The sequence below is a fragment of the Aptenodytes patagonicus genome, chromosome 7 (assembly GCF_965638725.1).
Source record: "Aptenodytes patagonicus chromosome 7, bAptPat1.pri.cur, whole genome shotgun sequence".
NCBI classification, from domain to species: domain Eukaryota; kingdom Metazoa; phylum Chordata; class Aves; order Sphenisciformes; family Spheniscidae; genus Aptenodytes; species Aptenodytes patagonicus.
In genome coordinates, this window is record NC_134955.1 from 59,199,329 (window position 1) to 59,224,509 (window position 25,181).

The 25,181-nt window shown below is 46.7% G+C and overlaps 1 protein-coding gene across 1 annotated transcript; it reads left to right on the forward strand.

Annotated features, from left to right (window-relative positions):
* The first annotated feature begins 8,605 nt into the window (after window positions 1-8,605).
* On the forward strand, window positions 8,606-24,554 carry CYP46A1 (cytochrome P450 family 46 subfamily A member 1). Its single transcript, XM_076345428.1, has 15 exons — window positions 8,606-8,769; window positions 12,286-12,363; window positions 12,642-12,723; window positions 13,277-13,350; window positions 14,037-14,123; window positions 14,801-14,939; window positions 15,551-15,661; window positions 16,461-16,617; window positions 16,948-17,010; window positions 18,126-18,198; window positions 18,642-18,726; window positions 20,598-20,708; window positions 20,974-21,062; window positions 21,970-22,036; window positions 22,936-24,554. Exons 1-15 carry the CDS (start codon window positions 8,642-8,644, stop codon window positions 23,095-23,097), a joined length of 1,506 nt encoding a protein of 501 aa, XP_076201543.1. The 5' UTR covers window positions 8,606-8,641; the 3' UTR covers window positions 23,098-24,554.
* The last annotated feature ends 627 nt before the right edge of the window (window positions 24,555-25,181 follow it).

The window sequence follows — 25,181 nt, forward strand, 5'->3', positions numbered from 1 at the left end:
GATATCACTAGTATTTGGACTGCTCACTTTTTTGTTTCCCCCTTCCCTTTTCCTGTGTACGGTGTATTGTGGTTTTAGGGAGATGCCAGATGAGTTGCAGACCGCAAGGTATTTCATTCCTATGCATGTAGGAATTCTTTAAACCAAGATTTTAGACCATTTGTGTTGTGCCCACCTTTCCAGTATGACACTTACAGACACCTTAGAGAGAAAAGGAGCTTCTGGAGGAAGCAGCGGGGGCTGTTTTGGGAGCTGTGACCCCAGAGGCTCAGGCTATGCACAGGATGATGGGGAAAGTCCTGAACTGCGAAGGTCTTCCAGGGCGTCTGCAGTTCTGCATAAGGCAGGTTGAGAAGATCTTGCATCACCCGAGGTTTTATTTTGGAAGAGCAGTGGGAAAGGAAATTATCCTTCAAGCTTTACCACGGAAGAAAGATCTTGCTTCAGTTTTTCAACTGCCTCTTCCTGCATGCCATAGCTTGTGACATGCCACAGCATGCTGACGTGCAGTCTCATCTCACAGAGTCCCGTCGGCTGGAGGTGTCCTCCCCCAGCCTGGCCCAGCCGCAGCCCTCGCTCCCCAGCAGCCGCTGCTGGGTCGGTGGTGAAGATGCTCTGGTCTTCCCCAGCAGGTTTTGTGACTTGGGACTCTGTGCTTGGGGACCTGATTTTCCCAGCATCAGACAGAAGGTCAAGGTTTTGTTACTAACTCGATGCCACTTTTCAATTTCCTGTTCCTTGATAATTAGGTTAAAATAATGGGTCATTTTCTGTTTCCAAAAACATTATAACTGCCCTTGCTAGCTTTGGCTTGGCTGGATTTAATGATTATTTACACTGATACAAAACCCACCAGAACTGGCCTACTGCTATGCATTTTATATCCATAATATATGTATACATATGCTGACGAAAGTTACGTACTTTTGAATAGAATCATAGAATCATAGAATCATAGAATCATTAAGGTTGGAAAAGACCTCTAAGATCATCAAGTCCAACCATCAACCAAACACCACCATGCCCACTAACCCATGTCCCTAAGCGCCTCATCTACACATCTTTTAAATACCTCCAGGGATGGTGACTCAACCACTTCCCTGGGCAGCCTGTTCCAATGTTTAACCACTCTTTCAGTAAAGAAATTTTTCCTTACATCCAATCTAAACCTCCCCTGGCGCAACTTGAGGCCATTTCCTCTCGTCCTATCGCTTGTTACTTGGGAGAAGAGACCGACCCCCACCTCGCTACAACCTCCTTTCAGGGAGTTGTAGAGAGCGATGAGGTCTCCCCTCAGCCTCCTTTTCTCCAGGCTAAACAACCCCAGTTCCCTCAGCTGCTCCTCATAAGACTTGTTCTCCAGACCCTTCACCAGCCTCGTTGCCCTTCTCTGGACACGCTCCAGCACCTCAACGTCCTTCTTGTAGTGAGGGGCCCAAAACTGAACACAGTATTCGAGGTGCGGCCTCACCAGTGCCGAGTACAGGGGCACGATCACTTCCCTACTCCTGCTGGCCACACTATTTCTGATACAGGCCAGGAGGCCATTGGCCTTCTCGGCCACCTGGGCACACTGCCGGCTCATGTTCAGCCGGCTGTCGACCAACACCCCCAGGTCCTTTTCCGACAGGCAGCTTTCCAGCCACTCTTCCCCAAGCCTGTAGCGCTGCATGGGGTTGTTGTGGCCGAGGTGCAGGACCCGGCACTTGGCCTTGTTGAACCTCATACAGTTGGCCTGGGCCCATCGATCCAGCCTGTCCAGGTCCCTCTGCAGAGCCTTCCTACCCTCGAGCAGATCAACACTCCCGCCCAGCTTGGTGTCGTCTGCAAACTTACTGAGGGTGCACTTGATCTCCTCATCCAGATCATTGATAAAGATATTGAACAAGACCGGCCCCAAAACTGAGCCCTGGGGAACACCGCTCGTGACCGGCCGCCAACTGGATGTAACTCCATTCACCACAACTCTCTGGGCCCGGCCGTCCAGCCAGTTTTTGACCCAGCGCAGAGTCCACCTGTCTAAGCCGTGAGCCGCCAGCTTCTCTAGGAGAATGCTGTGGGAGACGGTGTCAAAGGCCTTGCTGAAGTCCAGGTAGACCACATCCACAGCCTTTCCCTCGTCCACTAGGCGGGTCACCTGGTCATAGAAGGAGATTAGGTTGGTCAAGCAGGACCTGCCTCTCATGAATCCGTGCTGGCTGGGCCTGATCCCCTGGTTGTCCCGCTCATGCCTTGTGAGCGCCCTCAAGATGAACCGCTCCATAATCTTCCCCGGCACCGAGGTCAGGCTGACAGGCCTGTAGTTCCCCGGATCCTCCTTCCGGCCCTTCTTGTAGATGGGCGTCACATTGGCAAGCCTCCAGTCATCCGGGACCTCCCCTGTTAACCAGGACTGCTGATAAATGATGGAGAGTGGCTTGGCGAGCACCTCCGCCAGCTCCCTCAGCACTCTCGGGTGGATCCCATCCGGCCCCATAGACTTGTGAGCATCCAGGTGGCGTAGCAGGTCATTGACTGCTTCCTCTTGGATTATGGGGGGTTTATCCTGCTCACCATCCCTGTCTTCCAGCTCAGGGGGCCAAGTACCCTGAGGATAACTGGTCTGCCTGTTAAAGACTGAGGCAAAGAAGGCATTGAGTACCTCAGCCTTTTCCTCATCCTCGGTGACAATGTTCCCCCCCGCATCCAATAAAGGATGGAGATTCTCCCTGGCTCTCTTTTTGTCATTAATATATTTGTAAAAACTTTTTTTGTTGTCTTTAACGACAGCGGCCAGATTGCGTTCTAGCTGGGCTTTTGCCTTTCTCATTTCCTCTCTGCAAGTAACATTTTTCTTTTAATTTTATTAATAACTGGATTTAAAATAGGGTCATGTATTGAATTGTGCTAGTAACACAATTTAAGTCCGTATTTTGTAGTATTAGTTGTAATATTGCAATTTGTTTTATATAATAAAAATAACCAAATGTTTACATTAAAGTATGCATTTTATTTTTTTCCTTTGAGCTGGTGTATGAATGAATGTAACCCTAAGCACACAGCAGCAAATATCTCCCCATACATTGCAAATGACTAGTAACAGAGAAGCAATCACTGACTGTTTAAGGGGACGGAGGTTAAGGTAAACATCTCTCCTATACTTGGTAAAAAATTCTGTATGGTTTTACTCTAAATAAGTTCATCTGCCTCGCTACTTTTCATATTGGCTGTCATAATAATAGTAAAAAACCAGGGAAATCAGATAGTCTTACTCGGCCATCAGAAGAACAAGGTGGGTTTTGGAGTGTACTTCAGTAAGTATTTTGAAATCTGGTTATATTCCTCACCCAGCGTTGCTCTGAGCCAGATGACTGTCTGCTGGCATCGTGGCGTTCGTATCCTGGGTTCAAAGATATGCAAAATATGAATCTGTCTGAACCCTCAGGCTATGTTAGATTCAATAGTAAGCTGCGCTGCAATCATCCAACAAGAAAGCTTGAGAATATACATTTTCTGTCCTGGATTTTCCAATCCTTGGAGCAGAGAACTTCATCTTTTGCACTATTAAAAGCAAATAGTTATTTGCCACAATACAGCAACTACGTGAGATGATCAAATGGAGGAAGGTGAAGGCACACTCTGTACAGACACAATGAACATTATTTGCCTTCAGTTAAACAAAATGTTCAGATGTTTCACAGCCCGTCTACAAAAATCTGCATCCCTGCATAACATCTGCATGACCATGTGCATTAGGGACCCCATGTCTCGGACACGGCTAAATCCTCAAGTCTTCACGGATGAGCACCTAGGCAGTGCTTCATGTGGTATTGCTCACGTGTGGCAGAGCTGCCAGAGCTGGGCAGAAGGACCGAAATCCCTAAATAGCAGTCGGTCCTCGGATTCCGCCTGGGCAGTGCTTCTGCCTAGGAAAGGAGGCCATGCCTAGTAAAAACAGTCCTGAAGTTTGCATTTCTGCTGGAGATGGATGAAGTGCCGTGCTCATGCTAGCCCCAGACACCCACTAGTTCCATATGGACCTTTAGGCAGGGGGGTGAGGTTTTAGACTGTAAATTCTCCAGGAGAGGTACTAATTTACTCACCATCTGCACTTAACCAGTAGCACACAACAGATGGAGACATTTAACAATAAAATTAAAAGCTCTTTATTTAGAAATGTATTTTATTGGTAAATTCAGACTGCCCCAGGATACCCAGCCCTCTGGCTAAGTGTGTGCTCCTGAAGGCATTTCCCAGCACAAGAGATGCCTACGCTGTGCCCTCTCCTTGCTGTCCTCGCTTACAGCCTATATGATGCTGGACCTCTCCAGAGAGAGCAGTAGATGTTTTCAAACTAAATGGCTATGAAAAGACAAGCAAAAGAGAGCAGGAATTTGGACTAACCCTATGCCCCATCAGTTTTTCAAATTCACCTCGTACCTTCACACCGGTTAATGGTTCCCAGCTCTCTGCTCTTCTGTTCTGCTCCCAAGTCTCTCTTGCTCTCTGTGTTCATGGGAATGTGCAAGTTGGCAAAATGTCCACGCGATGGCAGTTCAGTCCCCAGCAGAAAGGTGACAGATGGGGAAGTTCAGCGTGCCCGAGCCCGCACTCCTTCCTTCTTAGTGCAGCGTGTGGCTCCCCTGCAGATAATAAACATGACAGTCCCTTGGTATCATGTCCTCCACTCAAGGGTATAGAAACATCTTAGAATAGAAATAAAAGGTTGTATTAAAGCTTGTTAGAATACAAACAGAAGTTTTTATTAAAGCTTATCTTTAAAGCCTGAAATATAAGGTAATTTCTGCAGTCTACCAGGGCTGAATACTTAGGGAAGGGGAGTTATCAGCTGATAATTATATTTGCATGAGAAGCTTTATTCTGAGAGCTTGCCTGATCTACTTGGGGATCAGAACTATATCACATGCCCTGTCTACCCCATCAAAATGTATAAAATGCCAAATATTTTATCACCTCTCTGTGAGCTGCTCACAAACAAGGTACAAGCAGGAATTTTCCACAGGAATTATTCTGAGAGTGATTTCAAATGAAAGAACACCTTACAGGTAGTTATGATGTATTCTTGAAGTATGCTGAAAAAAACATTGATGAAACTCAGAAAATCAATGTTTTATCAGGAGGTTCACTGAGTGGCTTTAAAGACATGGTTTCATTAGTTAACTTTAGTTTTTAAGCACTTTCTCAGGGTGATGCTATTCTTGTGATTAGCTGTATCTTTCCTAGTGATGGGTAGTTGTATCATGAGATCATGATATATATTGCCTGACCAATGGGAAGGAATGGTAGGGTTTTTTTCTGAAAACAAGAGGTTATAAAACCCCAGCCTTAACAGGCAAAAAAAAATCTAGTTTCAATTAAGACAAACAGAAACAGTAGTTAGATAATATTGTTGGTCTTTGAGAATATAACACCACCACAATTTCCAGATTAAAAAAAAACCTATGTGAAAGCATGTGTACCCAAAACAGAGGGGAAAATCATTCCAGCGTTGTTGCAATTACTTCAAGCCAAAGAAGGAACTACCGCTTCAAGAAAAATCAATGTTAAGATTAAATGTAACAGAAATCCAAACAATATTTTAAAATATACAACCAGCTTTTGCTCCATTCTATACTGACATATACAGAAATGTTTCTAACATTTTGTACCAGTTGACCGTTATCACAAGTCAGTGTTTCTCTGAGGTTGTAATGTGGCATTACCATCAAACGCTTGTGCTATGCAATGTGAAGCCAGAAAAGCAATGCTGGCCACCAAGTGTGCCCGGCGGAGCAGCCCTCCCCACCCGCAGGCTGGAAGTCTGTGGATGAAGTGATCAGGTGTATTTGTTCTCATAGGGCACCTCGGGTGTCCTTCCTCCCCTCCGCCGAGCGTGGTGGCCACCCAAAAGTAAAAGCCCAGGCGCTCCTGACAGGCTTTCACAGCTTTCACGGTTTTATGATCAGTCTCTGGTCCTTCTGCCTCCCTGGTGACTGACTGGGCTGACGGCACCCAACTCCTGCCCTGCCCAGGCCAAGAAACCCAAACATGGGCAAGCTTTGGCCATGCCTGCTGGGAGAGGTACCAGTTCCTGGGGACTTCAAAAGAAAATCCCCATCATCCTCTAAGGTCTGCAATACCAACTCTTTCTTAGCCTAGCTCACACTACAAAGCCAGTGCAATTCCTTTCATCTGCCTGGTTTTCAAGTATTTTGTGATCTGTGTTTCCACGGCAAGTTTAGTTGAAGTTGGCCAGTAGGTATTAGCCTCTAAGTTGCTAGTGAGGGATACATGGGCACGCATCCATACAGGAAAGCAGCATAAGCAACACACAGAGTCCTGGCTGCTACAGGTGCTCCTTAAATTCCCCTTCACCATTGACTCCCTGCTGCCTCTCTGACACTAACAGCCCATTCAAAATTATTTAGTTTCAAACAAAAATGAAATAGAGATAAAAATCTCTCATCTTACACCATCATGTGCTGTTGTTGCTTTGATAGCCTTTCTCTGCTCTCTCTGATCTGCTAGTCTCAAACGCAAGCAGAAATGACACAAGAAAACCAAGGAAAACCTGCAGATCGTGGCCTTTTAGCACAGTCACTGCTTCCATTTGGAAACCAAAGTGAGCTGACTCTTGGAGGTGCCTGGCAGATGATTGCTGCATCAGATGGACAAAAACAGGGGGTGCCATGAGTTACATCCTCTCCCTCCTGCTGTGGAGAGGATGGCCATATGGGAGCTGCCGTGGGAGGGGAGCAGGGGAAAGGCACCCCATTGGAAACGGCGGGGACAAAAACTCCTGCAGCAGCCCCATATGGTGCTAAGAAACGTCAGAGACCCACAGGCAGCAAAATAGACATGATAAAAGTCCAAGTAGCTTAGTATCCCCTCTCCAGCCAGTTGAGTAAAGCTTGTATGGAGAAATAGCGCATGAACAGAGCTGTCCTGGGAAAGCCTGACAGGCAAGTGCTGTGCTGCTTTTCTTTAAAGGGCAGCAGGGTGTCCTGCTTCTCCTTCTCCTGCTGCAGTCAGAGCCATGGGGATGATGGAGAGGAGTGTCTGCCACCCTGCATGCAAGGTGGGCAGCCTTCAAAGGGATGGACTGGGCACGAGATCCAGCTGGCAGGGGCTGCAGCATGGGGATGGGCCTCGGTTGCAGGCAGCAGGTCTCAAAGGAGGAAGGAAGAAGGGGGAGGGGGTTATGGGAGATTGTTGCAGGGATTAAGAGGCTGCTGGGCTGAGGGCAGGATGGGAAGACAGGAGGATGCAGCGGGAGGTTTGTGTATCCTCAGAGCCTGGGCCATTCGGGGGTCTTCTTGGGCCATTTGGGGTCTTGGCATTCCTCCCAGGAATCCCCAGAGTGCAGAGCTCCTGCTGAGACCAGTGGCAGCACCTGGATCCATCCTCCATCACTTTCCCTGGCTTCTCATGAGATGATTTATTCATTCAGCCTCCACAACAGCCTGTTGCAATGAGTTCCTCCATTTAACAATTTATTGTGAAAAATCTCGTCTTCTTTTAGACTTGCTGGAACATTTCAGTGGGTGCCTCCTTGTTCTTGAATTATACAAAGTAATGATTAGTTTGTCTCTATTCATCTCCAAACCACCGATGATTTTCCAGACCCCTGTCATAACCTCCCTCAGTCATCCTTTTTCCAGTTTGGAGGCCTAACCCGTTCCATCTCTGTTTCTACACCTCTGCTGAGCTGGGAGAAAGAACGCGTGTGGTATTCATACACAGTGGGTGTGCTCTAGATTTACAGAGTCCTCTATATACTAATACAGTCAGGCATCTTGTTTTGCTCACCCTCCCATTTCTAATCACTGCCAATGCTCTGCTTGCTTCTTTGGTCTGTACTGAGCATTAAACTGACATTTCCTGAGCAGGTGCCACCACTGAATATATATAACTGGTTTGGATGTGTACATATATACACAGTTTAACTTTCCCCGTGCATTACTTTTCATTTACCAGAAATGAATTTCCACCATTTTATGGCTTGGTCCCTTGTGTCCTGTGATCCTTATGCAATTTGTGCCAGTCAGCTTTAGATCGCTCATTTTGAATAAAACTGTATCACCTCTCATTCCCATATCTGGATGATGAATGAGTACATTCTGTAACACGGGGCCCAAAGCAGACTGCTCTGAAAATCTTCATCTATTGATTCCTACAGGCATCAGCAGTATATTCCCTTTGTATCTTGTATTTTAAACAGCCAAAAGTCAACACAGAGCCTCCACCTTCCTTGTCTTGTGACAGCTTAGTTTCTCCAAGAGCCTTCAGTGATGAGTCTTATCTAAAACACTTCTGTAAGCAAACACATGGAGGCGCAGCACCCTTCCTGACCTCCTCACGCACTGGTGCAAAGCACCACCTCCACCCAGGGAAGCATGCATACGTAACTACATACACACACACTCTCACGTATACTCCTGCCAGGCAGTTACCCCGTGTGGGTGTACTTGGACCTGCAGCGGGGCTCCCCGACCCGTACCCGCCTCCCCGGCTCCTGCCTCGCCGCCGCCGGGCTCTTTAAGCGGCGCCGGCCCCGCCCGCAGCCCTCCCCACAGCCGGGGACTCTCGCGGCCCGCCCCGGCGGCGCAGGGCGCCCGCTGCCCGGGGAGGGGGCGGTGCTGGCAGCCGGTCGCCCCGGGCCATGGAGGCGCTGGGGGCCGCGGCGGGGCTCCTGCTGGCCCTCTCCCTCCTGGCCTTCGGCCTGTACTGCTGCTACGTGAAATACATCCACGCGAAATACGACCACATCCCCGGCGCCCCGCGGGAGAGGTAAGGGGCGGGCGAGGCAGGGGCGGGGTAAGGAGACGGGGACCTGCGGTGGGTTTTTCAGGCGTCTGCAGAGCGATTCCCACCGTTGGCGTTAGCCCCGACGCCCGTTCCCGTGGCTGGCCGGAGCGGTGGACCTCGCACCCCGGCTGGAGCCGTGAGAAAATGTCAGAGCAGAAGATAAACGCTCCAGCCCGTATCTCTGCAGGGTGACCTGCTGGGACGGGCCAGGACCTTGCTGATGTGGGCAAGGGCAACTGCAACGGCCAGGAGGTCAGGCTGGCTGGGAACAATGCGCATATGTGCCTGCTTCCCGGGGAAGGCTGGCAGCATCGGGCATCACCGGACATCCCACCGCCCTGCTCTGCAGCGCTGCCTGGCTGCCATGGGCTGGTGGGGTGGGATGTGATGTGCTGGCCTACATCTCCCTGGCTGGTCGCCTCAAGGTGGCCACAGCAGCATGAAACGAGCAGTTTAGAGTTGCCCATCTAAACTTTGCTGTGCGTTTGCTTATGACGCCAAAGAGGGACCTGACAGGCAGCGCTAGCCATGCAGGAGCGGCTCTCTGCACTGGACCAGCACAGCCTGCTGTCCTGCACAGCTCCAAGAAGTACATTGACACTGACTCCACCAGGCACCTTCCCTGCTCTCCCTCATGAGCTAGGTGTTCGGTTTGTGCCAAAAAAAAAATGTCATAAGTGATAAAGGGCAGTGAGAAGGCTGCCAGCAAGGCAGTGGCAGTGCTGTCACAAGGAGACATGGTTCTTCCAGGAGTGTGTGGGCTTCCCATTCAACCTCACCTTTGGGTGCACGTGCCCTCCATAACATGCCGTGGGAAGAGGCACTGCATCAGCACTCTCTTACACAGCCCTACAGGGACACCAACCTTGGCTGCCTAACTCCAAGTTTTACTTGTGTAATCAGGGTTGGATACTAAGATTAGAGAGAGGATGGATCTTGTCATACCTGAACCTGCTTGTCCTTATGTTCATTTTGAAGTGTGAAGTAACACTCTGGAGTAATGGCAGCTTGAGTAACCCTGTGGCTGTTTTTCTGTTCCTTCTTCAGGGTTTGAGGCTTGATGTTGGTGATCAGCCTAGGATCCTTCCCAAGAAGGTTTCTAGTACTGTTATGTCTAGGTGGAAGCTTGTATGTCATGCGATAGCTTTTCAAAAGTATAAATTGTCAGGGACAGTCCAAAACCTCCATTTCAGTACCTGTTGCACGAACACTTCCACTCTTAAATGTCCAAGGTAGGGAAAATCAAATACCTCCAGCTCTGAAAAGTCACTTATTAAAAAAAAAAAAAAAAAGGTAAAGATGGGTGCTGTGTGTGGTGGTGGTCTCCCCAGTACAAGAAAGACATTGACAAGCTGGGGCGAGTCCAGCGGAGGGCAGCCAGGATGCCTGGGAGGCTGAGAGCTGGGCTTGCTTTGGGTGGAGAAGTGGCTGCTGAAGGGCGGAGGGGATCCACTCGCTGTTTTCAGCTACCTAATGGGTGGTTGTGAGAAGATGGGACCAGACTCTCCTTGGAGTTGCAAAATGACGGACAAAGGGCAATGGACACAAGTTGCCGCAAGGGAAATCCCAGTTAGGTGTAAGGCAAAACACCCTCACCATGAGGGTGCTCAAACGCTGGTACAAGTGACTGGGTGAGGACCTGAGCCACTTAACATAGCTCCGACGTTGACTGGCCTGGAGCAGGGGACTGCACCGGTGGCTTCCAGAGGTCCTTGCCAACCCAAATTACTCTGAAATGGGATTCATCCAAATCTAAACGCTTCTCAGCTGAAGACTGTATCTGGCAAACTGGAGAAGAGCAGCACCAGAAGCAAAGGCTGGCTTGTGTCCAGCTTGCTGCCCACCGGGACCAGCCCCCATGTTGTGGTCAGCAGATCTGCCCTCCAGCCAGCCCACAGCCTGTATCGTTTCAACGTGTTATTCTGTCCCAGATGCATGACCTTCCCTTTGCCCTTGTCTCTTTCGCTTTGATAAAAGCTTAAGAAAGCCTTGTTTTAGAACGAAGTACAACAGAATCTTATCAAAACTTCAGACTTTGTCTCAGGTTTTATGGCTGCATGATGACAAGATGACATTAACGCCCTTGTGCTGATTTATTTTATCAGAACTAACACAGCACATCTCTAAAGGAGACTTGTGCAGGACAGGCTGGAAAAGTGAGTCCTAGTGGCTTTGTGTTGTTTTTACTGCATGAATAGGGAGGAGGTCATCTCTTCAAAGGTTTGCTTCATATCAAAGACTTAATAGCAAGAAATGAGCAAAAAGGATTTCTTTACAAATACATGTTTTCAGATTATAGTGTCACATATATCCCAAATCAAGTCCTTGCTTAGGTTTTTTTGTGGCATGCAGTAAGTAATTGGGACTTCTCATTAGCGGATGAATGTTTTAGGCCTGTTGTAACACCTGACTTAATTGGGTAGTGATGGGACAGGGGATGAAAAATATCTCTGAGGATTCATGTGACACACAAGAGGAGCCATGAGTGGGACCTTGCTTCATGCGCTGCAGATAGAGCGGTTTCTGGAGCTTCAGCTAACGAAGGACTCATCTGTCATATTGGGGGCTTTCACATCTTTTTGGAGTCCAGTTACAATGGAGGAGTCAAACAAGTGAAGGATTAAAAGTTTCTGTAGATGTTGGGTAACTTTGCTGAGTGCTTGTTATTTTAAGTGCCTACCCGTTCCACCAGAAATAAGATAAGAGCCTGTTTTTCCCCCTATAGCTTGTTTATGCTGGAAAGGATGATAGCATGGCTGGCTGTCTCTCAAATGGAAAACAGATCTTGAGCGCAGCTTGCTTCATTTAGAGAGGAGCTTGGCCAAATCTTCCTTCAGATGTATGCAAAGCTGGTGGGAATTCACCACTCACAGCCGAAGGAAGGAATTGATCTCTAACTTTTTAATACAGCTATTGTATTTGAAGAGTTAACCCTTTTTATTCATTTCTGCAGTTTCCATATTAACCAGTGATTATCCTTCTAGGTTGTCCTCTTTTTTTCAGGATTTGAGGTGACATGACTTTAGAAAGAAGGAGTGTGCGCCTACTTTTATTCAGTTTAACTCCATTGACAGAACCGAAGTTACGCTTATCAGGGCTGAGCATGTATTAAAGAATATTTAATGCAGATGTCTGTTGCATGTACAGAATCGTAGTCGTTGCAGCGGAGATTCAGTCAGCTAGGCAAAGAGCAAAGCACTTTGCTGGGAGCTCCCACCCAGACCCAAACATCTCCTGTAATACAGCAGCAAAAAAGACCTTGTCCTGCGTCTCTGCACTGGTCTTCCTGGCTGCACGAGTGCACCAGCCTGATCCTGGTCCCCAGCTTACCCACGTGAGGGCTGGGCATTGGCACAGCTAGGTGTTATTTTTATCTTTCCTTACAAGGAGGAAAACATGAGCAAAACTCGTATTGCATCACTGAACAACAAGGGTTGCAATCCATACAAAACCCTATGTTGGCATCCTCATGACACTCTTAACCTTCGTTTTCTGCAGCTTTTTATTTGGACATCTGCCAATCTTGTGGAGAATGCTGAGGAAACAGGAGTTTATGCATGATCTCTTCCTGCAGTGGTAAGTTGCGACACATCAGTAACATCGAATGGGGTAGCCCTGTAGCACAAATTTGGAAGTGAAGGCACAGAGGCCCCGAATTACATACATAGCATAATTCAGAAGGTCGGTAGAGGAGCTAGAGAGAGAGCACTGATCTTTCTCTTAATGACTTTATTCACTGAAGACTGCAGTAGTTCCCAGTACATGCTGCTTTGGTCCTTGGAGATTATTAGGTCTGAACTGTTATATGTTGGTGGTTTGTACCATAATTCTTTTTTTTCCTTCTCTTCTTGTAGGGCAGAGAAATATGGACCTGTTGTACGGCTTAATGCCTTTCACAGAGTCTCAGTAATGATTCTGAGTCCCGAAGGAGTGAAGGTACTGCAAAATAAAGCCGAATCGACAGTGGCGATCAGCCCGTCCCTCCAGAAAGAGAGAGGCGGTCCCTGGTGTTCAGGACAGCGCGGTGCAGCCAGCCTGTGCCTGCGGAGAGGGTGACTCTGGCTGGGTTAGGAGTATGAGGTGCTCTGCTCTCCGGGCTGTCCTGATTTATTTTCTTCCTTGATCAGTTGATTTACTTTGTTACCTTTATTTAAACAGCAGATAGAGCAAGCATCCACCATTTCTGAAAAGCAGACTCTTTGCAAGAGCTTAGTATCTCAAATGAGCGAGGCATAAGGGACTGAATTTCTTCCTCTAAATCTTTGCAATAACCACAGAGTGAGATTTTGGGTCATTGGGCAAAAAGTGCTAGAGGCATGCAAAACAAGCTAGCAGCATGGGAACTGGGGAATCAGGGCATACCAAATAATTCATCCAGTCTTCAGGTTATTGCTACAGGAGGAGAAGAGTGAACGTGTGAGTGGATTTTTATGTTTTGTCTGGGAAACGGATTGCACTCGGTATTCACTGACCTGAGATTTGATTTTAGGAGTTCTTGATGTCACCACAGTACCCAAAGGATCGGCTGGTGTACGGTCGTATCTTCAACATATTTGGTGAGAGGTAGGCGAAACCCATCTGAAGCCATTGTGATCTGAAAATAAGTGAAAGATAAATAACGTCACAGGCATGACACTTACTTTGACTCAGACCATTTACCTTAGTGTTGGGATTAATGACTAATTCCAGACATATGTAAGCAACATGTACCTACTAAATTATGTGTCAAGTCAAATGTCTTCCCAGTCAGGGAGGAGGTTATGTTGGATTTTTTTTTACCTTGATCATATTTTTTTTTTCCCCCCTGTGGATGTTCAGTTAGTCTCAGAATAGTTTGCTCAAGACCATCATCAAACTTGTCACTTAGATTTTAGAGCACTGAATTATTCCTTAATGCATGGGAGTTTCCAGCTCCTAAGCTCAATAACAAAAAAGGGGATTTTTCTCTGTTAGCCTGAAGCTTTTAAAAATATAATAATCCAGTTATTATATTAATTACTTGGATAACAGCTGTAATGAACCAGTATCTTACTGGACTTAGCAGTCCACACCTACCAGGCAAAACATATCTGCGGTTCAGTTGTGGTCCACAGTGATGTAACAAATGTGTACTCAAAGCACCACGGTACTCCCTGCACATAGGAAAAATAGAAGAAAGTAGATGTGGAAGAGTTATCTTTGTGACTACACAGGGTTTGGCTGGCTCCCTTGCTGAAAACTGTTCTTTTCTGTGTTTTCCTAAATGCTAGGTTTCTAGGGAATGGCTTGGTAACTGTTTGCAACCATGAGCATTGGCACAAGCAGCGGAAGATAATGGATCCAGCTTTCAGCCGAACGTAAGGCAAATATCTCTGGGATGATCTAGCTGTTATTTCTACTATATTTTCATGATTCTCCCTGTCATTGATCCATTATTTGATATTTAGAAAGAGAAAAAAAACATTTAGTGCCAAAATCACGTTTCATTTAGAGTCCAACGCACCATTTCCATGACAAGCATAATTTGACCAGACTTCCCATGCGGGAGTGACACCCGTATGAGCTCAGCGACAGCAGAAGGGTCCCAGGGTTGCGTATCCAGGAGTGTGGTGACGGCTGCCTTATCCTGTCGGAAAACGGACCTCGGGGGTTTGAAGTGGGCAAGCCTCATCATTCACCTGCCTGAGTGATTCCCTATGGGAGATACGGCATGGTTAATAAGTAGGGGGTTGGTCTGGTTTGCCTTGATGCATTGCGTTTAGGGTCTGAAGGTAAAGTCCATTTGCCTCAGCATGCAAAGGCAAAGCCCTTTGCCATGACAGCCAGCGTTTACATGGCAGGACGGAGTGGGGCTGCTATAAGAAGAATTTAGCTCATTTTATCTGTTTGCTTTTTAAAGTATTAAGGAAAATTTATTGTAAATTAAAAAACAAAAAGCCATTATGATTTTCAATGGGAAATAATGAAGATAATTTTGCTTGAGCAAAGATGTCCTCTCCAGAGCCCTCATCACTCATTTTTATTAATTGTTCAGCTACCTGATTGGTCTGATGGAAACTTTTAATGAAAAAGCAGAGGAGCTGATGGAGAAGCTAGAGGAAAAGGCAGATGGAAAAGAAGAGTTTAGCATGCTGACGATGATGAACCGGGTGACTATGGATATCATTGCAAAGGTACCAGCTGTCCACTTTCTTGTTTCCTCTGTGACTGGCAGGAAGGAATGGAAGTAACGGGTACCGGCAGCAGGACGGGATCAGGAGCCGGAGCCAGGGAACAAGACCTTTTCCCAGCATTGCCAGAAGAGCTGGAGAACTAATTGTGCCACTTCCATTTGGGCTGAGCCATAGCAAGGGGCAGTTAAGGAAGGGTCTGCGCAGCCTAGGTGTGGCCTGCAGGACGGGGACCCGTTGCAAAAGTCCTTACAGCCTCATACCTCCCACCCCTCCATGCCAAAAGGGGCACACCAGTGCTTGTTCACGTGTGGATGTTGTATTATTACCATTATATGTCAGCACGAAGTCTGCCTTACGCTGGCTTTTCCCTTCTCTGTGCAAAACAGTTTGGGATGAGTGGAGAGTAATAGTAAATTATTAATCACCCCAAATGAGGAGGAAGCATAATGTAGATACGACCCTTCTCTTGCAGCCTCCCGCAAGGCAGGATCTAACCTGAGGTATTTTTAGGGGAAAAGGCGGCGGTGTGAGGCTGTCCTGCTCTTTCACCCCAGCCCCAGGGAGCCAGGAGGATGCAGCGAGTTGCTGCCTTTTTCTCTCCTGCTCCTCAGGTAGCCTTTGGCTTGGAATTAAATGCACTGAGCGATGACCAGACGCCTTTCCCGCATGCTGTGACCGTGGTTTTGGAGGGAATGACCAAGATGCGCGTCCCCTTCATGCGGGTCTGTATGCACCTCACTTCAGTCCTCTCGCCTCGTGTCCAGCTGGAGCCTCTGCTCCTGCAGGGGCCGGAGCTGTGCGAGGTCCATGTATGACGGGGAAGGGGTCATCGGTAGCTCTTTCCCTCCGATGTGTGTTAAGATAAAATTCATTAGTGCTTTAAAACACTTGCAAAATTAACATTACCGTTTAATGCTTCCTTTCTGTCTTTTTGCCTTCTCTTCCCCCCTACGTGTGTCCTTCTCATGTGTTTTCACACTTTCACACCCATCACTGCAAAAATTGAGATTTTTGCCATTTGTCCAAGAAGGAAGGCAGCCTTCACCCAAGGTGGAAGAAATTTGAACTTTTTTACCATAAAAACCCCATATTTTCGACCAAAATTCATATACTAGGAAATTATGGATGTAATCTGAAGTATTTAAGTTAAGAATCATTCCACAGTTTCTCATGAAAGCTGTAGTTCAGGCTTTTAGAGCTCCTGTTTTCCTTTTTGGGCCCAGAGGTGACATTGTGTATCGCATGCTGCAGTTTCTCTCCATGGAGAGGTGAGGAATTTTGCTCACGGTGCTCAAAACATCAGCTCTGACAAGGCAGGACGTCAGCATGCCCAGATTGGAATATTTCTCATTTCAGCCCAAACCCTTCACCTTGGGGACGTTCACTTTGTTCCGTGGAGAGCAGACGTTCTTGTGACAAATGTCATTTAGCAGAAAACCAGGTGCCCACTTGAAAAATAACACTGGCAATATTTTTTTACCAGCAAAAGGAATAAAATGACTAAAGAAATTCTGTATTCAGTACATGCCAGGGAAACAGAAGCTGGTAAAGGAGGTCAAGGAGAGCGTGAGGCTGCTGCGGCGTGTGGGGAAGGAGTGCATTGACCAGAGGAGAGACGCCATCCAGGATGGGAAGGAAGCCACGCTGGATATTCTTACGCAGATACTGAAAGGAGATGGTAGGGGACACGTTGCTGTTGGATTTAATTCATCTGTGGCATGTTTTGCCATGAGATCTGGGGAGGCTTATTTTGAGGATCTGAACTTTGATCCTCTGATGTCTTCAGGAGGGTTTCTTCACACTGAAGACAGTGAGAGTTGCTTTGAAAATTCCCCATTTCTTTGTGTTGGATCAAATATTGGTTGCAAGTCACCGCTGAGCTGCCTGCTCAGCATCCCCTCCTGATGCCACCTCAGACAAAATGTGCAAAACAGGGCAGAGCATTCTGGCCGTTCCAGCTGGGGCATGGGGACGTTTTCTAATCTCATTTGCTTTTCTCTCTTGACAGCTTTGGAGGAAACCAGAGATGATGAAAACATTCTGGATAACTTTATCACTTTCTTTGTTGCAGGTTGGTAGATATTTTAACGTTTGGATATGTCATGCGGGAAGCTGTAATCATTCTTGAGCCATCTACAGGGTCATGATTAATGTCCTTGTTCACTCCATGTGACACTGCTGTAACCAGGAGTCACTTGGTTGGAAGACAGCAGTATTACACTGGCATAGGACCAGCTGGGCAAGGTCTGAAGAGAATTCTTAGTTTTCTTATAGGCAAATGATATGTTATCCTCCTTCGGTCATATCAACACAGCAAATAATTCCAGGCCAGTGGTTTCCAACCTGCGGTGCAGAGGGCAGCACCGCCTGCTGGGGTGCAAGGCTATTTCTTGCGGGGTTCTGGCCCTTCCTCCAGATCCTGCTAAACCCCACTGAAAGCATCTTTAACATATTCCACGTGTCTTTGCGTCACCTCACCCACACGATTAAATGCCATTCTTGCCTTAAGAGCGTTAGTCCACGCTTGGTAGGAGAGGGCACTGTCAAGCCTATCAGAAAAAGGAGGGGCCAAGATGATGCATGAGGTAAACAACGTAGAAAAACCGATCTTGCAAGTCAGTAGGATTTAGGTTCCTAAGAAGGTGAGGTCAAAACACTGTTCTTTCGCATGAAAGACATTATTGCAACAAATACATCTTTGCAGAAGTCTGTTTTCTGTCATGCTTTAAAATAATACATATGCCTATCCATGAAAAAATGAAAACTACCCGCATAAAGCAGACATTTTAAAGATGGTTAGAAGCTCTGTTTTCCCTCAAAACCAGTAAATCCTTGCTTCTCGGCAGGACCATGTGTCCCATAATATGACCAGGCAAGTATTGAACCTCACTGGCCCTTCTGTTGAGGAGCTCATAACCAGTAGGTGCCATATGCAGCCACTGCAGCATTGAGTTGAGCAAGACGGCTCTTATCTTTACCAGCTATGTCTTGCTCTTGTCATTCTTGAAAGCTCATTACATAGAATTTACATTCCTTTTAGTGTTTCCTTTAATTTCTAGCATACTTGAAATGAAACATTCGCAGCCTGACTTTTAAAGTTTCCTGTTCACAATCACACTAGTAGACCATCTTTGTATCATGTTATTATTTCATACTAACCTTTAAACTCATTTCTGGTGTCGTTAGGTCATGAAACCACTGCCAATCAGTTGTCATTCACAGTAATGGCACTGGCTCAGCATCCTGAAATACTGGAAAGGTATGTGCACTCCAATTTGCAAACCCAGCTTGCTGTTAATTTCAAGGTGAACTTAATTATAAGGATTATTAGAAAGCTAGGATCAATTCCCAATAAATTCTAGCCTCCCTTCCAAAATAAACAGTTTCATAGTCCCAATATATCTAAAATTTTAAAAAAGCTTAGATGGAATTGGAATAATTCATCTTAAGTGATTTTTTTCAAAGCCTTTATACAAAGCTGGTCCTGAGTCCTGCTTGATTCAGCTGCATTGTACACACATTGCTCTATCCTGATAGGAGGCACAGGTTTGGGTAGGCTGGCTGGGAATCAATCAGTAAGCGTTTCGCCTGAGGATAGGAGTCAAAGTCCAACTCAATGTCTGGAAAGTAAAAAATGTAATTTGCCAACTTGCCTAGCAAGAAATGGGTGTCTGCAGCTAACATTTTTTAATTTAACTGCAGGCTTCAGGCTGAAGTGGATGAAGTTCTTGGTGCCAAGAGAGACATTGACTATGAGGATCTTGGCAAACTCACCTACTTATCGCAGGTACTGTAGGAGTGAGGTAAAATACCAGTCAGAGCTGTTTGGTAGCACTCCTGCCATCTCATGGGACTACCAAGAGGAGCCCCACACTTTTAAAATTTTAAGAGCAATGCCAATATTTGATCCTGATGGCATTTGTCCCCAGAAAGTCAGCAAGCAGGTACTGTGAGCCGTTTGCAGCAGCCCAGCCTTGCTGGGAAGGATGCTCCTCGAATTTCTTTCCAAAATTCCACACGATTCCTTCACTGCTTGCTTTAATTATTACCAAGCTGGGAGCTAGAGCGGAGTTGCTTAATCCCCACCTGTTTAAGCTGAAACCATAGCTGTATTTTAAGAAGAGTTTGCAACTTCAAGTCCCACCTGTGCATGAGTCCCAGTCACTTCCCAAACTCACAGCTCTATTTTTGTTTGATTATTGTTAAAGCATTTCCAGCTATGATCTCATCATGTACCATAAACTCAGCGGGATTTGAGGACATCCAAAAATAACAGCTATATTTTGCAATTTCAATTTTTTGTTATTTAGTCTTGAAACACTCTTCAGTCACTCGGGGGGGAAAAAAAAAAAGTTTGGTCCTAAAAGAGGTCTTGTGTATAGAAATGCTGGTTGGTAATGAACTGCAAAGCCTGGGCTTGGCTACTCGCCAACATTTGTGTTGCATATCCTTTTTTACAAGATGGGAGACACCAGTAGCCCTCAGGAAAGGCTGAATCACAGTCCTGGTAGCTATTCTCCCTGCTTAAATTCCCTGTGATTTTAGTAGTCTGCCATGGTCGCTTTTCTCTTAAACTGCCCTGTCGAGGTGGGTGATGGTGTTTTGCCATTTGCCATATCCCATCCCATAAATCACTGTGCTTTGACAGCGGATAGATTTCAAAGGTGTATTTCTCATAAGGAAAAGGCATCTCTGTGTGATTACAGAAATCAGCAGGTTTCCTTAGGCTTCTCCAAACACCATCACAATTATACCACTCCAATTAGGATGAGGTATCTAAGCCTTTCAGTTTTAGGACATCACATGAGATCCTCTCGAAGCAGACCGTTTATTTAACAGAACAAGCTCGGATCTGTACAACCAAAATCACAGTCACCCTTGGTCAGAGCCAGTCCATCACTGGAGTATCAGAGACCACGGGACTCCTCTCCTGTCGCTCGGGCAATTCTGAATCCTTTTGTCTACGCTTCTTTTTCGTTAATCCACTCGTGCATACACGCCGTTAATTGCATTTGCAGTGCGATGCTAATGTGCACTGTTAATTAGGTTTCACTTTGATGAAATAAGCCATTCTTACAGCTCACTGCCACCAAAAGAAATTCTTTCATTCCGTTTTTTCTCACTGTTTCCTATTCATTTTCCTTTGCCAGGTTGTTTTTTGTCATTTTGGTGCTCTGACCTGGCTCAGCTCCCCGAGCAGCAGAAGCAGGACAAAGGCAGGAGCGGGAGTGCAGTGCTGAGAATGGGAAGGAGGTGGGAGCAACCACCCATCCTCGTGGCAGCCGGCGCCGAGAATGGCTCATCGGGGGCATGAGACTTCACTCTTAGATATTCCCTTTGAATTTGCTTCCCAGTACTTTTTCACTTAGTTGTTGACCTGACTTGAGGTGTTAGATCTGTTCAATGCATGGTATCTCTTGTGGTTCTTGCTTCTTTTTCTCTGTATTTTACCAGTCGTAAGAAAGAACCAGGCCTGAGGGAGCTGACTTAGCCATATATTTTGCCCACAGGAGTCCAAGGCAGATACACTAGCATCTGTTCCCCAAGTCAAAAGCTCCCATTTGGCCAAAGTGAAAGGCCATAGGGAGGTAATTAATTTTATTTCTGCTTCCTACACTGTATTAACTAACTGACCTTTTGTGCTTTTTGCTGACGCAGGTTTTGAAGGAATCACTGCGGCTGTACCCACCCCTCCCAGGGACGATACGCTGGATGGAGAAGGAGCACGTCATCGACGGCGTCAGAATTCCTGCAAACACGACGCTTGTTGTGAGTCCCATCCACCATTGGCAGCTTTTAGCTGCTGCAGTCGATCCAAATGTAATGGATCCATGTATCAGATGGCCAAAACACTCCCTGGGTATATTTCTACTGGCCTCTCTGAAATCTTGGGCAAAACTGAGATATTAATTTGGACTCTGGATTGTTTTTTGCCTGGAGAGTAGAAGGCAGTTATGGTTTTGTACCTGTGACAGCAAAGAGGCATTTTCAGTGTGCTGCTCCTGACTAACGCAAATAAACTCTTTCTTGACAGTTCAGCACTTACATAATGGGAAGGATGGAAAGGTATTTCAAGGATCCACTCACTTTCAATCCAGACCGATTTAGCAAAGATGCGCCTAAGTGAGTTTCTTTTTACTCCCAGGTTATTAAATATGTAATAAGGAACCATTACAGGAAGAGATTTCAAGGGGGGAAAAAGTAGAATAAAACTGTTTTTCCATTCCAGTATGAGTAACGCTAAATCCTTACCCAAATGCAAATAGAGAGCAATAATGCGCAGCTTTTGTTCAGAAGTTCTTTGGACCACATGATACCTTACAAAAAAGACCAATACTAGTGTTATTTAACGTTTATATGAGGTCAAAGCTTTGGACCAAAACCAGGTTGAGTATTTGCCTTAGTGCAATACAAACTTTTAATGCGTGGCAGCCCTGGCCCCAGGAAGCTGAAAGTGTCTCCGCATTAGAGAGGGGACAAGGGGCCGAAGGACAGGAGATGCTGTTCAGCCACGTGGGCAGGCAGCCTAAGCCGTATCTGCATCAGTAGGCTGGAGTGCAATGGGAGGCATCGGTGACCTGAATAGTTGGTGCTGATCCCTGCATCTACCTACTTCATGAGTCAGGGGTTTTGCTTCAGCCTAGAGTTAGTCTGGTCTTCTGGAAGAAATGCCCCCTCACACACGTGGTTCAGAGCTCCCAAAGGAGCAATAACTGGGTGGATCGTTACATCCCCGTGACGGGCTGGAGAGCATTTACAGTATGCTTGACATTCAGCTTTGAAATAAGGTTTGCACGCAACAAAACAGCTCTGTGAGCTGAGCCATATAGTAAGTGGAGATGATGAGGAAACTTGCTTAGGAGCTGTATTGCTGCTCTGAACCAAAAACATGTTAATTTGGAGTTTGTCTTAACAAGTCAGCTAGGTAAGGTGGTAGTTAGACCATTTCCTTGCTGCTGTGATGAAATATTTGCTTGCTTCTTTATAACCAAGCTGTCAGATTGAGAGTTTTGAACATTTTTCTTTGTAGGCCATACTACTGCTATTTTCCATTCTCTCTGGGACCCCGATCCTGCATCGGGCAGGTGTTTGCACAGGTAAGCAGGGGCCTGGAATGACGCTTCATTAGCGAGCACAGCGAGCTCAGGGTGTGCTGGCTGTGGCTGGTGGTGGGGGACCAAAGGCCACACGGATGGTGCGCTGACCCTCTTCCCTCTAGAGGGAAGATCCCCACCATGCCCAGGACAGGGCATGTCTCTCAAACACTATCACCTGAGCAGACATACATGTACTGAACTGGTCCCATGTTACCCATGCCCGCATGCAGCCAATGTGCCTGCAGGGGAGAGGACAGCTGGCTGCTCTCCCTCTGAACTGTCCTGGGTCACCCTGCTTGAATCCAAACCCGTTGATGGGAATCACAGTCAACATCCCTTTGCCAGCCGAGGCCAGACACACAGAGGGTGTGCAGGGGCTCTTAGGGACCATCCTGTAGCTGCAGCTGGCAGAGTCAAGGCAGGGAAAACATCAGCTGGCAGAAGGGCACAAGCCAGGACTGGCTCTGAGAAGGCGAGGAGGGGACTGCCTGGATGGGAGGAACAATTTAATGAAGTATATGAGTACCCGAGCATGGCAGAGAGCATTTCAGAAGGACAGTAGGAGGCCAGTTCTTCGGGTCTGTGCTTTGAGTTCATCTAAGCACTAGTGCTCAAAATCTTCAGGTTAAAGTTCTTGGTTTTACCTCTGATTTCCAAAATGGGGTTAACACGTGAACACAGGGACAGATCTTAGCACCTGTCAGTTGTCTTCAAATACAGGAAGCTCCAGGCAACTATTCTTCCTGCCCAAACTCAGCCAGCTGCATTAACAGAGTAACATTTAACTTTTAAATCTCTATATTGACAAAGCAGCATGACATAATACACTGATTTTAAGTAGCTGCAGTCTAAGCTGTAGTTGCTGTCACTGACGATGACTTTGCTCTTCTTCTTAACAGATGGAGGCGAAAGTGGTGATGGCAAAATTGCTGCAGAGGTTTGAATTCCAGCTGGTACCAGGGCAGAGTTTTAAACTCTTGGATGCTGGAACCTTTAGGCCACTAGATGGAGTAATGTGTAAATTAAAGCCAAGGAGCCTGGCAAGAGGCTGCCAGGCGTGACTACTCAGGGAGGGGAGCATGACATGGTAGTGGTAGCGGTTCTTCTGATTTTGAAGATCTTCACACTAACCAAAGGTTAGATTTCGCAGGCCCCTTCAGAGGATTACTAGACTGAAATTTTTCCTAGCCTTCCTCATCATTTACTGAAGAAAACCTTAGGAGAGTCACTCTAGTGAGCATCTTTGATCTGGAAGCGTACCTGGAATTGCAAAGCCTGTTATTTTCCTGGGGACTATTTGGTTCTGACCAGACTTGGAAAAGAACATCCTTTCACTGGAGTATCCCTGGAGCTCCACACAAACCTACACTCAAATCCCAGCTGATAGTTTCCACTAAGTTTACTTACGACACAACATGGTCTAAGTAAGCCCTTGATTGGGGAGTTTCCTACTTGCACAATGAAATCAGAAAATTTAGTAGAACACAGGATTTGGGCTGAACTTGGGAAGAGAAGTTTGGAGCTATTCTCTTGGTCAAAGCAATTTTCCCATCCCTGCTCTAAATGAGAAGAATGATTGATAGGAGCAATTTGAAACAAAAATCAGAGACTGTGGCCACACTTTTCCCTGTTGCTTCTGCCTTATTTTCCTTCAGTCTCTCCTACTTTTCTTCCAATATTATTCAGAGTGGAAATTCACAATCCATGCTGTAGAAAGGGGCTCTCCTGCTGCCTCCTACCCATCCCCACAGCCTCTGCTCATTCTCCTGAGACACTGTTCTTTTGGGGGGGTCTTGCTGGGTTTATTTTAACGTGGATCATTTTCCCCATCTGGCTCACCATGAAGCTACACAAACGCTTGGACCAGACAGTCTAGTAGGTACAGCAGGGTGGGAAGTAAGTGCCTGGAACCAAATGCTGCTTAAAATGATATTGCCACTGAAGAAACGCATCTGCAACTTGGGCCAGAGGCAGGAGAAGGTCCTGCACCCCCTTCTTCTGCAGATGTGCCAAAATTGCTCTCTGCGTGCAGGCTTGCAGCCTGGCTCTGCTAGGGAAAAAATGATCATGTGAAAATGGCACCTTCCAGAAATACCTAATACGAGTTTGGGCCTCATCTATCATGAAATACAGGGAATTCAAGACATTTGGTGCTGCCACTGTTACTTCTTACCTTTTTGAATTAAAAGGGCAAGAGCACAGTCTGTACACTGTCAAGTTCCCATGGTGGTTTCCACACCAGGAGAGTAACGTCCCAGAGCTTTCCCTGGCTCTGCTCCTGTTGTGCAGCGTCTAATTCAGTGCAGCAGTGGGATAGCAGGCCAGTAAGGTTGATGCAGCTTTTGATAACATAAGCAATGTTATACAATGTATTAATATGACATACCCAGAGGTACCAATACTTGTATTGGTAGGGAAGGTTTAGTCCATCTGTTGGTAGACCAGCTCTTCAATCCCTTGTGCTGGAGATCTGCTTATATCCTCCTAGACATTAATAAAATCTCATTGGAAAAACTGAGGACTCTCCAGCTGGATGTGTGTTCCTGGGAGCTGATGTGGTTGGGAGCAGGATGCTCGGTGCTGGTCGGGCTAGATGTGCTGGTGGCATAACAAAAGGCTGAATCCTGAGAATATGTCAAAGGGAGGGAGGTATCTCAGCTGTGTAGGGAGTGGTGGGGGAAGCTGTGAACAGCACACAGACAGCTTGACAGACACGCTGGCAAATCGTGCTGTGGAGATGCGGGACGCCACCATGCCAGCTCTGCTCTGCCCTTCTAATGAATGAGTTGAGACGCATTAGTCGCACAAACACGTATTCAGTTCTGCTACCTCTGCAATGGTGACGGACACCTCCAAGGAGGTTTAAAGGAGATTGGTAGCATGGTAGCGAGTCTTGTCAGACCTCATCTGCCTGAGACCGGAGCTTCCTGCCTGCTCTGTGCTTACCCTCCTCAGAGGGTGCTCCTCCTGCTCTCTCTGGCCCAAATGCCATCCAGCTCTCCAAGGACTGCTGACACAGGCCTTTCTCCTGTTCTTATACCCAAGACCTCTCGCCAGACTGTCACCTGTCAATGCTGATCGCTTTCCAGCAGATGGCAAGCTCTCCTTGTTGATGCACCCAACAGGAGCAGCATTCCTCAGCCTT

Excerpts from the sequence above, each read along its gene's own strand:
- CYP46A1 (XM_076345428.1), top strand. The coding sequence starts at position 8,642 with ATGGAGGCGCTGGGGGCCGCGGCGGGGCTCCTGCTGGCCCTCTCCCTC. Across the intron at positions 18,199-18,641 it reads CATCCTGAAATACTGGAAAG|GCTTCAGGCTGAAGTGGATG; the intron begins GTATGTGCACTC and ends ATTTAACTGCAG. Across the intron at positions 21,063-21,969 it reads TTTAGCAAAGATGCGCCTAA|GCCATACTACTGCTATTTTC; the intron begins GTGAGTTTCTTT and ends TTTTCTTTGTAG.